General features: G+C 41.3%; 2 protein-coding genes across 3 annotated transcripts in view; both read right to left on the reverse strand.

The window, feature by feature from the left end:
* The window catches only part of LOC139411786 (chondroitin sulfate synthase 1-like), a 116,259-nt gene extending 115,320 nt beyond the window's left edge, over positions 1-939 (reverse strand). The window contains exon 1 of the mRNA XM_071158530.1: positions 242-939. Within this exon, the coding sequence (XP_071014631.1) occupies positions 242-552 (311 nt within the window). The 5' untranslated portion in view covers positions 553-939. The remainder of the gene's footprint in view (positions 1-241) is intronic.
* Positions 940-1,609: 670 nt separating this feature from the next.
* On the reverse strand, positions 1,610-10,793 carry LOC139411787 (selenoprotein S-like). 2 transcript variants are annotated; one of them, XM_071158532.1, is made up of 7 exons: positions 10,415-10,793; positions 7,185-7,655; positions 4,909-5,040; positions 4,463-4,569; positions 3,857-3,946; positions 3,334-3,406; positions 1,610-2,572 (listed from the first exon to the last, which is right to left on the reverse strand). In XM_071158532.1, exons 2-7 carry the CDS (start codon positions 7,276-7,278, stop codon positions 2,490-2,492), a joined length of 579 nt encoding a protein of 192 aa, XP_071014633.1. In that variant the 5' UTR covers positions 7,279-7,655; positions 10,415-10,793; the 3' UTR covers positions 1,610-2,489. The 2 variants fall into 2 exon arrangements, with proteins under 2 accessions (XP_071014633.1, XP_071014632.1); XM_071158531.1 differs by lacking the exon at positions 10,415-10,793 and having other exon boundaries at positions 4,463-4,572; positions 7,185-7,466.
* Between the last annotated feature and the right edge of the window lie 891 nt (positions 10,794-11,684).

Here is an 11,684-nt window from a genome sequence, read left to right on the forward strand (position 1 = left end):
TAACAATTTTGCATAAGACTTACGAGTGTAGGCAACATTGTTGAAATTCGGTATCCCTATTTGGCAGAAAACTAGCAACAATATTTACATATGTAAAATGTAGGCTGACAATTTCAGAATGGGGAGAGGAATGAGCAGAACTGATGCGTACAGAAACCCTGGGACAGAAAACTAATAGCTGAAAATGGGATCTTGTTAAAGAGAAAAAGCAACATTCCTTCTATTTCTACACATAACTTACCTATGTGCCGCGATGGCGCGGTTATTCAGGTACTTCTGGGCAGTCATGACGCCGACGTAAAGGAAATTGTTGGACCTCGGAACTGGCTTCTCGGTCGCCGAAAATCCGTTATCTTGCGGGGGCCATAATATCCCACCGAATTCTCTCCTCAGACCTCCGTTCAACCCGCAACCGGCTGGGTTCGCCTTGCGTTTCTGACCGGATTTCTTCAACTCCGTAGCCTTCGGTAAAATGAGTCTGGAAGCCAGGGTGAACCCGACAACCAGCCCCAACAGAACACTAAACCATGCTCTTCGGCTTCGACCTGCCATTCCCCAAAACTTGACCCAACTCCGATTTGCCTCGTAGCCTATTCTCGCTGTTGCCAACACAGCGTCTTTGTAAAGCAATATTGGTTCAATTGTTTCTCCCTCATAAAAAAACGGGGTTAACTCGCTCTCATGGTAGGAAAGCCTCTTTCTTCTCCAACCCGCTTTTGGTCCCGATGTAAGCTGGCTGCTGCATACGTAGCAGTCTCCATAAACCCACCACCTGAACGTACACTCCTCTCTTCATGTGGCCCTACTAATCAGCAAGCATTCCGTCGCTATCAATAAATGACAAAAAACTGCGACCTTCAACAAAATGTATGGTTTCTTCTTCGCCCAGAGACGCGTAGCCAACCCATTCTTTCCACTACCTCGCCATTGTGAGAATGTCGAAAACGCTTAGTAGCAACGCGGCTTAACTGTGTGATTTGACCTAGTGGATACTCCGTAGGAGCGCTCTGACTGGCTGGGGTGTGTGATTACGCAGTGGTCTCAGCTTTTTTTCCTTCCAGTATTTGACGTGCAAGTCTGATCACAAGCTGAGAATGCCCTGGTGATGAGCCGGTGAAAGTGAAAGACCATGCATGCAGACATGCAAAAAAGTACAGAGCAAGCATTGTTGAACCTTGAAATTAAACGTCAGCCGAGTTAATACGCGGCACTGATAGTGAAATGAAAAAGCAATTTCTGAGACATAACCGACTAGGCCAACCACAAAATGCTCTAGAACTCAATTAATGTAAATGGTGTGCAGAAAATTAACATAAGGTTTATAATGATTGTATAAAATTCTTATCAATTTAAGAGCAAGACTACAACAATAATGTATATGACAGCCATAGAAATCAGTGCGAGCTTACCCAATACAGTTACAAACTATGTACCTATACCGTTATGATTGTGGCTTCATTTACATTACACTGCCGCCATCTAGTGGGCAACATGGAGTTGGCAGGTGTATGATTACGCCATTACATTACATTACATTACATTACATTACATTAGCTATTGTGTGTCGTCACAGTCAGCCTCCCCAGCAAACATCATAGATACGTAGACAACTTATCTATAATATCTTTATTGTGATAAAAAGGTGCAGGTCAGTTTATTTCTCAGTAACTAAAATTGCTTGATGATCATTGATATTCCAATAAATTACACGATGACTAACGGTTACATCTGATTTATGTAATTGTATAAAAAGCAGTACGGTGCACAGCACTACTAAAGCCATCTGGCTAGCATCTACTCTCGCAACATGAAGCCTTGGTAGGCAGCGCACATTTGAAAGTTTACACAGATGCCAACCCCAAAAGAAGACAAGAAAACACACATACACTGAAAGTCATCAGCCAAACCCACTAGCACAGGTGCCATTTACAGGAATAGCATCATTAGAAACTGTCGTACTCAGAAGTCCTTCTCAGGTGTCCTGAAATAAGATGATTCAATAAGCCAAAATTTGAATGTGGAAACAAGACAATCGTTTTCAACCACTGGTTAGTTTGAAGTTGTCCAAAGGCATTAAAACAGAAAGGATCCATCGTTATCATGTGGCAACACATTGTATTTTTTGACAATGCTAATATTACTGAGGCAACATGATCTAAAACACAGACAGTTGTGAAACCAATCCCTAAACCCAAACACAGAGAGTTACAAATAACAGATTGATTTAGATCAATAACTAAGAGGGCTTTGAGATTGCTGGCAGCTTCCTTCAGTGGGTCAGTGTGTGTGACTCGGATGGGTCAAATATCAGAGTTCACAGGTCACCTCAGAGTAGGCACAAGTCACACCTAGCCACAGATACAGGGTCAGATATTTCTTCCATCCTCCTAATAGTTCATGTTAGGAACGATAGTAGGGTACTCTGATCCTAGATCCGGGTTAAGGGGGAGATGTCTACCCTGAGCCTGTGGCTCTGACCTCCTTTAACCTCATCCGCCGCCAGCTGACGGCCCTCTCCTTCCTGGTCTCCACGCACAGGATCCACCTCCCTCTCCGCTCAGGGGATTAAAGCCTGAAATACACACAGCAGGGCAGAATGTAGGTTACTGGAACAGAGAGGAGATGGAGGACGCCAGCGTCACCTACCTACTACTTAAAGGAGCAACGTCACAGTTTAGCAATTTTTTTTAAAGACATTGTTTGGATATCCCCCCCCCCCCCAAAAAAAAGCTTAGTACTGCTTCTTACCGGATCATAATCCAAAAAACATCAGTTGCAAGGATGGACATTTTGTATCCCTAATGTTTTTGAAATACAAAATATTAGCAATATTATCTGTTTTCCTGCATCATAATACAGACAGATGTACATAACTAGCAAGACCAACTAGTTGCAGTACAAAGGTGCGTTGCGCAGTGTTCAATTGTTTTTCTTTTGTGGATTTCATTCCTTCGTTACTACTGGTATGTACTTTATATTTGGCACCATTTGCAGGTGGAAATGTTAAATGTATAACATTTGAATAGGTTTCAGTAAGAATAGCAGTGCTTTTAATTTACAGTAGGATTAGTGCCTTGCATGACTATGAAAGTGGCTCATCATTGCATCGAGGCAGAAACGGATCTAGTAGGATTCAGAACCTGTTTAATTACTTTAACAGTGAGCATGACGTCTTACGTTTTATTATTGGGTCACAAGGGAAATACAATCATAAAAATGTAATTACACTTAACCCCTTTTTGTGTTGCTTACACACCCTCCCAGCCATTACAAACATACCTCTGGAAGCCCCCAATTACAATACTGCTCTCATCATCAAATATGTCAACATACCACTGCTCCGTAGGGGCTTCTTGTCAGTCTTTGGTTTCAACACTGTAGTCGATGTGCTGGCCTCTTCAGTGTTCTGAAATGTTACATCATAATAATAATAATTATGAGCTAGTTTCATGTACAGACAAGAAACCTCAGATTTGTTCATGGGTTTCATGTAAGCACTACGACTTATGTAATATGTCTGAGACAGGAGTTTCTTCATGGTCAGGATGGACATGGTCAGGGAAAACTCTGGGTGCTAATCACGACTTATCACAGCCAAGAGATTTCTCTGACCCTGTGACCTGCCCGTAAAAAACTCCTGACTCTGCCATAATATCTATCAAATGATGCATTTACTTAGCATTTTATGTATGGTGGTCCTGTATGAATCAGTTGGTAGAGCATGGCGCTTGCAATGCCAGGGTTGTGTTCGATTCCCAGGCCCACACATATGTGAAATGCATGCAAGTCGCTTTGGATAAAAGAGTCTGCTAAATAGCATATGGTATGTAGGCCTATGATAGAGAAGGCAGCTTACCTGGGCTGTCTTTGCTTTTCCTCTGTAACTCCTCCCCTCTTTCATGCTGTCATACATCTCAATTTTCTGTTGTCTCTTCTCCTCCTCCAGCTATCAAACAAAAGACAAGTACCAAAAAGTCTTCAAGATCAGATTTGGCAGGGACAATGGGCAAACTTGGTTATGGTGCCTGGGGTTTCAGATCGGTCAAAAACGTGACTTTCCTGTGCTTTACATATTTATTTTCACACTATGAGGTTAGAATAATACTGTAAAATTGTGAAAACAATGATAATGTGTGAGAGCTGTTTGAAAAGACCGCCTGAAATTTCCACCTGTTTTGGTGGGATGGCGTTTTGGCCTGTCTGGTGACATCACCAGGTGTTAAACTAGTTAATAGGCCAATAAGAAAGAGTTCCAAACCTCTCTGCCAATAACAGATAGTTTTCCCCTCCCAACTCAGACAGTCCTAGCAAAATTCTTACTTGAGAAATTGCTCTTTGCTAAGAAGCCACGGTCTATGTACGGTCCGTCCCACGGTCTATGTACGGTCCGTCCCACGGTCTATGTACGGTCCGTCCCACGGTCTATGTACGGTCCGTCTATGTGAAAGGTGTCACTTTATACCTGTTGTTGTTTCAGCCTGAAGAGGGCCGCCTTGGCATCCAGCTCCTCCTGCATTCTTCTCCTGGACGCCTCCAGTGCCTCTTGTCTCCTCACTACTGCATTGGGATCTGCTAGATAAAAAATAAAAAAAAGATTGGATGATATTACTGACTCCATTAATTCCATGGCATTCCGAGATTCCGTTCCTGATGTGTCAGTCGCCTGGATGGAATGAGAGCTGGCTCTAGCCTGTGAGTGCCAGTTGGTTTCTGCTTCAGCAAGCTTGTCATTGTCTTGAGAATATGTGGCATTGTTGGAGCTGCAACAAGAATGCTCATGTCCTAGGTAGGTGTGTGTGTGTGTGTGTGTGTGTGTCTGACGGTGTGTCTGCATAAGAGACTAAATGTACTTGTCAAACTCAGTGACTTACTTGGTTAAATAAAAAACTATTGGTTACGGCCACTCACCTTGCACTGCTCCAGACGCCGAGCTGCTCTGTCCCTGGCTGGCTCTCCTCTTACTCAGGTGCTGGACCACCAGGTAGACCCCCACACACATGAACAACAGATACCATCCATATTCTGCCACCAATGGTCCGACTGTGGACAGGAAAGGAAATGATGTTGAGGTCTCAACTTACTATTGAGTGTAAAAACAGTAGAATACATCAGGTGCAATTTCAAAAAAATGTTGTGCATTATTAGCCTTTCTCTTTTAGCCATGTCAGCTAACAATTTTTAGTTTAAGCTAACTACCAACCAATCTATCTATCGAAACAAGTAGTAATCCTGGCCGGCATGAAGGGAACGTGCCCAGGGGCCCTGACCTACAGGGGGGCCCCTATTGATTTTGTTAGTCATGCACACTCATATTATATTAACATGGCATAATTCATTACAAAATGTGTATAAAAAAAATGTTGATCCACTCCACGGCAAAATGGGTAGAAAATGCAGGAAATAAGCTGTGAAACTGCACATTTTTTCTCTGTCCCATGGCAAAATGATTAGAATTGCATGAAATGTGCTATAACATTGCAAAGTTCTCTTCATACCAAAGCGTAGAATTGCAGAAAACTCTACGGCAAAATGTGTAGAACTGCAGGAAATTAACTTAAAACACAACATTTTTTTCTCCAACATCAAAAGGGGACCACAAATGTTTTAATGTTTTCAAGCGATGGCCCCCCCCAATCAAATCTTGCTTAGGGTTCTCAAAAGGCTAGAGCCAGCCCTGAGTATTGAGGCTGTGACAACAAAAAGACAGCAGACAGACAGACCTACAGTATGTTTTAGCTGGGAGGTTTGGTAGGGTGACCGGATTTGGAACGATACAAAAAACAAAACAAAAAGTGTCTAACAGATTGTGAACCCAAATGTGTAAATGTGGTTCTAGAGGGGGGACAATAAATAAAACACATATTTGGTTAGGGTGTAGGGGCAGATTAATGTCATCTTGTTTTCAGGTGATTTGATTATCTACTTACTTTATTTAGACTGATCAGTGTAAAAATTCTCATTCTTAACAATGGGCTAAAATACAGGGTGATTAATGTGATGTCAGCAATAACACAACTGTTATTCCAAACAATTATTTTATTATTCCACTTCTTCCCAATGTTGCCAGCGTAATCACAGATTCAAAATCTGATATGACTACTTGGGTCTTTGAAAATGAATTGTACGAGGCTATGTATTTTTGCAGCCATTCATGGACAGTTTTGAATAGATCATACAAAAAAAGCATTGCTATGAAATGTTCCACTAATCAAATAAATGTCACATTCTAGTATGGGGCACATGCTAGGCAGAGATGGTAGGGGGACTCAACTCATAAACACATATTTTGTCTACATAGAGTAAGATGATGGCCAGAACCCATATTTATATTTATTAGATGTTTCCTTGAAGGTTGGGTGATTGAAGCAGGAGAAATGAAGCAGGAATTTATTCGAGACCTATTTTAAAGAGAATTCACCCAAATTACAAAATACTGAAAACGTTTGTGTCCTTACCTTGAAGGCAGTCTATGGACAAGGAGACTACCATCTAGGATTTGGTTACCCACTGCCATCAACATTAGAATTTCCTGTGCAAAGCTTTGGTGTAGTGATAACACTCCCGTACTTTCCACCTGAGAACAGGGATCAATCCCTGCTTCCAATCTCCTGCTTCCAACCCCTCCACTGTCTCCCCATCTTATTACTGTCTGAATAGTGTCAAACGTTTTTTTTTTTTATGTTTTAAAAATAATAGCATACTTTACATTTCAGCCACCCAAAATCCCAAAGTCGTAAAATGTTGAGTGTTCATTCAATTTTCTAAGCATCCTGATTCCTGAATACACCGAACCGGTGTTATTCGTTACCCTGGTCATGGGCCTAAACCATGTCAAAATACGTAGAATTGCAGGAAAGAGCTTTAAAACAGTAAAATGTTCTCCCATCTAGGAGTGTGCCAGGGGAAATTAAATTCACATAGCTTGGAGTTATATTTGCTTTCTTCAAAAGTTGGCAGCCCTGTCAATGAATGAGGCGTCTCTGTATCTAGTTATTTTGCTAGCGAGCTACTGTAGCTAGCCATCTTAGCCTACACTAGCTAAACTAGCTACAACCACTGCTACAACATTAGCTAGCTGCATTATTAGCTTTAGTCTTTGAAGGATATCTAGCCAGGCCAGCTAGGCTTGGTAAACAAGCCAGAAAACTGACAGATGTGCAGCTGATATTAGCTAGCCAATTTACCAGTTTGTTGCAGGAAACTTAAATCCTGGTTTCCAAGGGGTGTCTTCTGTATTTCTGGTCCACCTTCGTCCTCAATGGTAACATCGTCATCCATTTCTAAACGTATTGGTGACTCTATAGTCCTCTAATTATGCGTTTCAATGTCACCACAGCTCCAACTAGCTACTTTTCCATGCTTCGTGAGTTGACAAAAAGTGCAATATCCTGGTCTATGTGTTATAAACACCAACCCAGTAAAGATGACGTGGAAGCCTCTCGTGCTTCTGAGCAAGACACCAGTCACACACGAGGTGTCGGCAGAGTCCAATAAATGTATCCTAGCAAGCGGGACTAGATGTCAATACACACTTAGTCCTTTCAAAAAATGCTACACTTATCAAAGTCATGCCGCTTTTCATTCTATAAATTGGAAGGCAAAAATTAAGCATAGACCTGACTTATGAGGCCAGTACAGTTCACTCCACAAGTAGCCTACCCATTCACCCATCTACATTGTAGCACAGTGTGCAGAGTCAGTTTCTTTCAAATAAAATACAATTTGTCATGCTTTGTATGCAACAGGTGTAGACAAACAGTGAAATGCTAATTTACGGGTCATTTTCCAACAATGCAGAGTTAAAGATACAAAATAAAATAGTGGCACAAGGAACAATTACACAGTGAATAACAAAAACAAGTAAATATAGCATGGCTATATACAGGAAGTAGCAGTACTGAGTCGATGTGCAGGTTTACAAGGTAATTGAAGTAGTTATGTACATATAGGTAGGGGTAAAGTGACTAGGCAACAGGATAGATAAGACCGTAGCAGCAGCGTATGTGGTGAGTGTGAAAGTGTGTGTCAATGTGTGTATGGCGTCAGTATGGCGTCAGTATGCATGTGTGCGCGTGTTGGGGTGTCAGTGTATGCATGTGTGAGTGTGTGGGTAGAGTCCAGTGTGTGGGTAGAGTCCAGTGTGTGGGCATAAAGTCAGTGTAAAAAATGGTCAATGCAGGTAGTCTGAGTAACCATTTGATTACCCCCACAGCATGATGCTGCCACCACCGTGCTTCACCTTGGGGATGGGGACAGGTTTCCTTCCGACATGACGGTTGGCATTCAGGCCAAAGACTTTAATCTTGGTCTCATCAGACCAGAGAATCTTGTTTCTCATGGTCTGAGAGTCTTGAGGTGTCTTTTGGCAAACTCCAAGTGGGCTGCCATGTGCCTTTTAAAGAGGCGTGGCTTCCATCTGGCCACTACCATAAAGGCATGATTGGTGGAGTGCTGCAGAGATGGTTGTCCTTCTGGAAGGTTCTCCCATCACCACAGAAGAACTCTAGAGCACTGTCATAGTGACCATTGGGTCACCTCCCTGACCAAGGCCCTTCTCCCCCGATTGCTCAGTTTGACCGGGTGGCCAGCTCTAGGAAGTATTGGTGGTTCCAAACTTCTTCAATTTAAGAATGATGGAGGCCACTGTATTCTTGGGGACCATAAATGATGCAGAAATGTTTGGGTACCATTCCCAAGATCTGTACCCTGACACAATTCTGTCTCGGCACTCTACGAACAATTATTTCGACCTAATGGCTTGGTTTTTGCTCTGACATACACTGTCAACTGTGGGACATTATAAAGACAGGTGTGTGCCTTTCCAAATAATGTCCAATCAATTGAATTTACCACAGGTGGAATCCAATCAAATTGCAGAAACATCTCAAGGATGATCAACGGACACAGGATGCACCTAAGCTCAATTTCGAGTCTCATGGCAAAGGGCCTGAATACTTATGTAAATGTGATATTTCTGTTTTATATAATACATTTGCAAAAATGTTTTTTAAAAAACTGTTTTCGCGTTGTTATTATGGGATATTGTGTGGAGATTGCTGAGGATTTGTTTTTATTTAATCCATTTTAAAATAAGGCTATAACGTAACAAAATGTGGACAAAGTCAAGGGGTCTGAATACTTTCCGAAGGTACTGTAACTGCTACATATCAATACAGCATTATGTACTGAACAAAAATATAAAGGGCAGGGGCAGGAGCAGGGGCGCAGCCATGAGTGGGCTTGGGAGGGCATAGGCCCACCCACTTGGGAGCCAGGCCCACCCACTGGGGAGCCAGGCCCAGCCAATCAGATTGAGTTTTTCCCCACAAAAGGACATTATTACAGACAGAAATACTCCTCAGTTTCATCAGCTTTCCAGGTGGCTGGTTTCAGATGATCCCGCAGGTGAAGAAGCCCTATGTGGAGGTCCTGGGCTTGAGTGGTTTCACATGGTCTGCGCTTGTGAGGCCGGTTGGATGTGTTTCCAAATTCTCTAAAATGAGGTTGGAGGAGGCTTATGGTAGAAAAAGTTACATTTAAATATCTGGCAACCGCTCTGGTGGACATTTCTGCAGTCAGCATGCCAATTGCACACTCCCTCAAAACTTAAGACATCTGTGGCATTGTTCTGGTGACAACTTTACATTTTAGAGTGCCCTTTTATTGTCCCCAGCACAGGGTGCATCTGTGCAATGATCATGCTGTTTAATCAGCCTCTTGATATGCCACACCTGTCGGGTAGATGGATTATCTTGGCAAAGGAGAAATGCTCACTGACAGGGATATAAAAAATGTGTGCACAAAATTTGAGAGAAATAAGCTTTTTGTGCATAAGGAACATTTCTGGTAACTTCTATTTCAGCTCATGAAACATGGGACCAACACTTTATATGTTGCATTTATATATTTTTCAGTAAATAATTTCCCATGTTGCATTTTACTGGCTTTTTCCCACCCGCACGCAATATGAATATCGGGTGGCGACTGAGGCGACCAGGTGAATTTTCCATACCAAAACAAAACCATTTGCGAACCACTGCTGGATGTTTAGCATACAACTGTTTCCTTTTATCTTAGTTCAATTTGACAAGGTAAATAAAATGAAATAAAAAGGTGATTAAAAAAACGAGTTCTCTCAGATAAATAGATTAGTGTTACATACTGTTTTTTGTTTTAAGCCTTTCACAAACCTTATCCCTAAACTATCCCTTAACCCTATCCCTAACCATTCAGAATTAATGCCTAAAATGACATTTTAGTTTCACTTTGTGTAGAGTTTGATTTACAGCTAAGATAAGGCACCACATGGCAAAATTAAAACATCGTGATGAATTCTGCTGACAAATTCTGTCTGCAGCAGTTTTGTCACCAAGTATCACACATTTTTGTGCGTTCCTGAAAATAAAGGATTTACTACACAGGCCTTAGTTGTTTTTTCATTGTCTTGAAGGAATCATTTCTGTGATCTGTTTATTTGTAATCTACTGTTTGTTATGTTGCTGCAATATAATGTTTCATTGTCAAATAAGATCTTTTTTTCACAAAAACATAAGCGAAAGTGAAACCAGAAAGAACACACCTCACCCTGCAGTGAATGCGCTGTCTATCTCTACAGCAGCCTACATATTTGTTCATTCTTTGATGGCCAGCAGCAATGGCAGAAGCATACTCGTTCTCTCTGCTTGTTGAGCTAGGAAACCATGATGTCCCCAAAGTACAAAACAAGTTGATCAAATATTTCCAGAGTAAAAAGTCCAACGGTGGTGATTGTCTAGTTGAAGTCTCAAATGGACAAAGAGCAGTCGTGCGGTTCCGGACAGAGGAGGGTACGTTTTATTAATGTTCACTTGTTTTTCCACAAATTATACAGGTTAATGCGCATATTGAAATCAAAGGCATAAGTGTCACGTTCTGACCTTAGTTCTTTTATTATGTCTTTGTTTTAGTATGGTCAGGGCGTGAGTTGGGTGGGTTGTCTATGTTCCTTTTTCTATGTTTTGGGATTTCTGTGTTTGGCCTGGTATGGTTCTCAATCAGAGGCAGCTGTTTATCGTTGTCCCCGATTGAGAATCATATTTAGGTAGCCTGGTTTCACTTTTGAGTGGTGGGTGATTATTTTCAGGTTAGTGTTTGTTACCACATGGGACCGTTTAGTTTGTTTCACTTTGTTATTTTGTATTTGTATAGTGTTCAGTTTGTCTTATTAAAATGGACACATACCACGCTGCAAATTGGTCCGACCTCTCTTACTCCTCATCAGAGGAAGACGACGAACGTTACAATAAGGTTGTTTATAAGATATACTATTATGAAATAACAACTCTCATTTATTTTCATTGTCCTAATGGAAGGATCAAATGTAAACTAAAGATGTGAAGCCACTTTCAGACATTTCACATCTAAAAACACATGATTTTTGTAAAATTGTACTTTTGTTCTTTCACATATAAAGATTGAAGCGTCAACTTCAACTCCCATGTTAAATCAAAAGGACATTTAAGTTACGCAATTAACACATTTGGAGCCGCATGGTTTTCTGAAATGTGTATTTTCTGTACATTTAAATGGGAAAATATATTTGGTTTTGAATATGTTTTCTGTAAACTATTGTAGGCTTTTCCTATGATAATTGCATTTCGCTACACTCGCATTAACATCTGCTAACCATGTGTATGTGACAAATA

Source organism: Oncorhynchus clarkii, chromosome 6 (genome assembly GCF_045791955.1).
Source record: "Oncorhynchus clarkii lewisi isolate Uvic-CL-2024 chromosome 6, UVic_Ocla_1.0, whole genome shotgun sequence".
In the NCBI taxonomy this organism is placed as follows: Eukaryota; Metazoa; Chordata; class Actinopteri; order Salmoniformes; family Salmonidae; genus Oncorhynchus; species Oncorhynchus clarkii.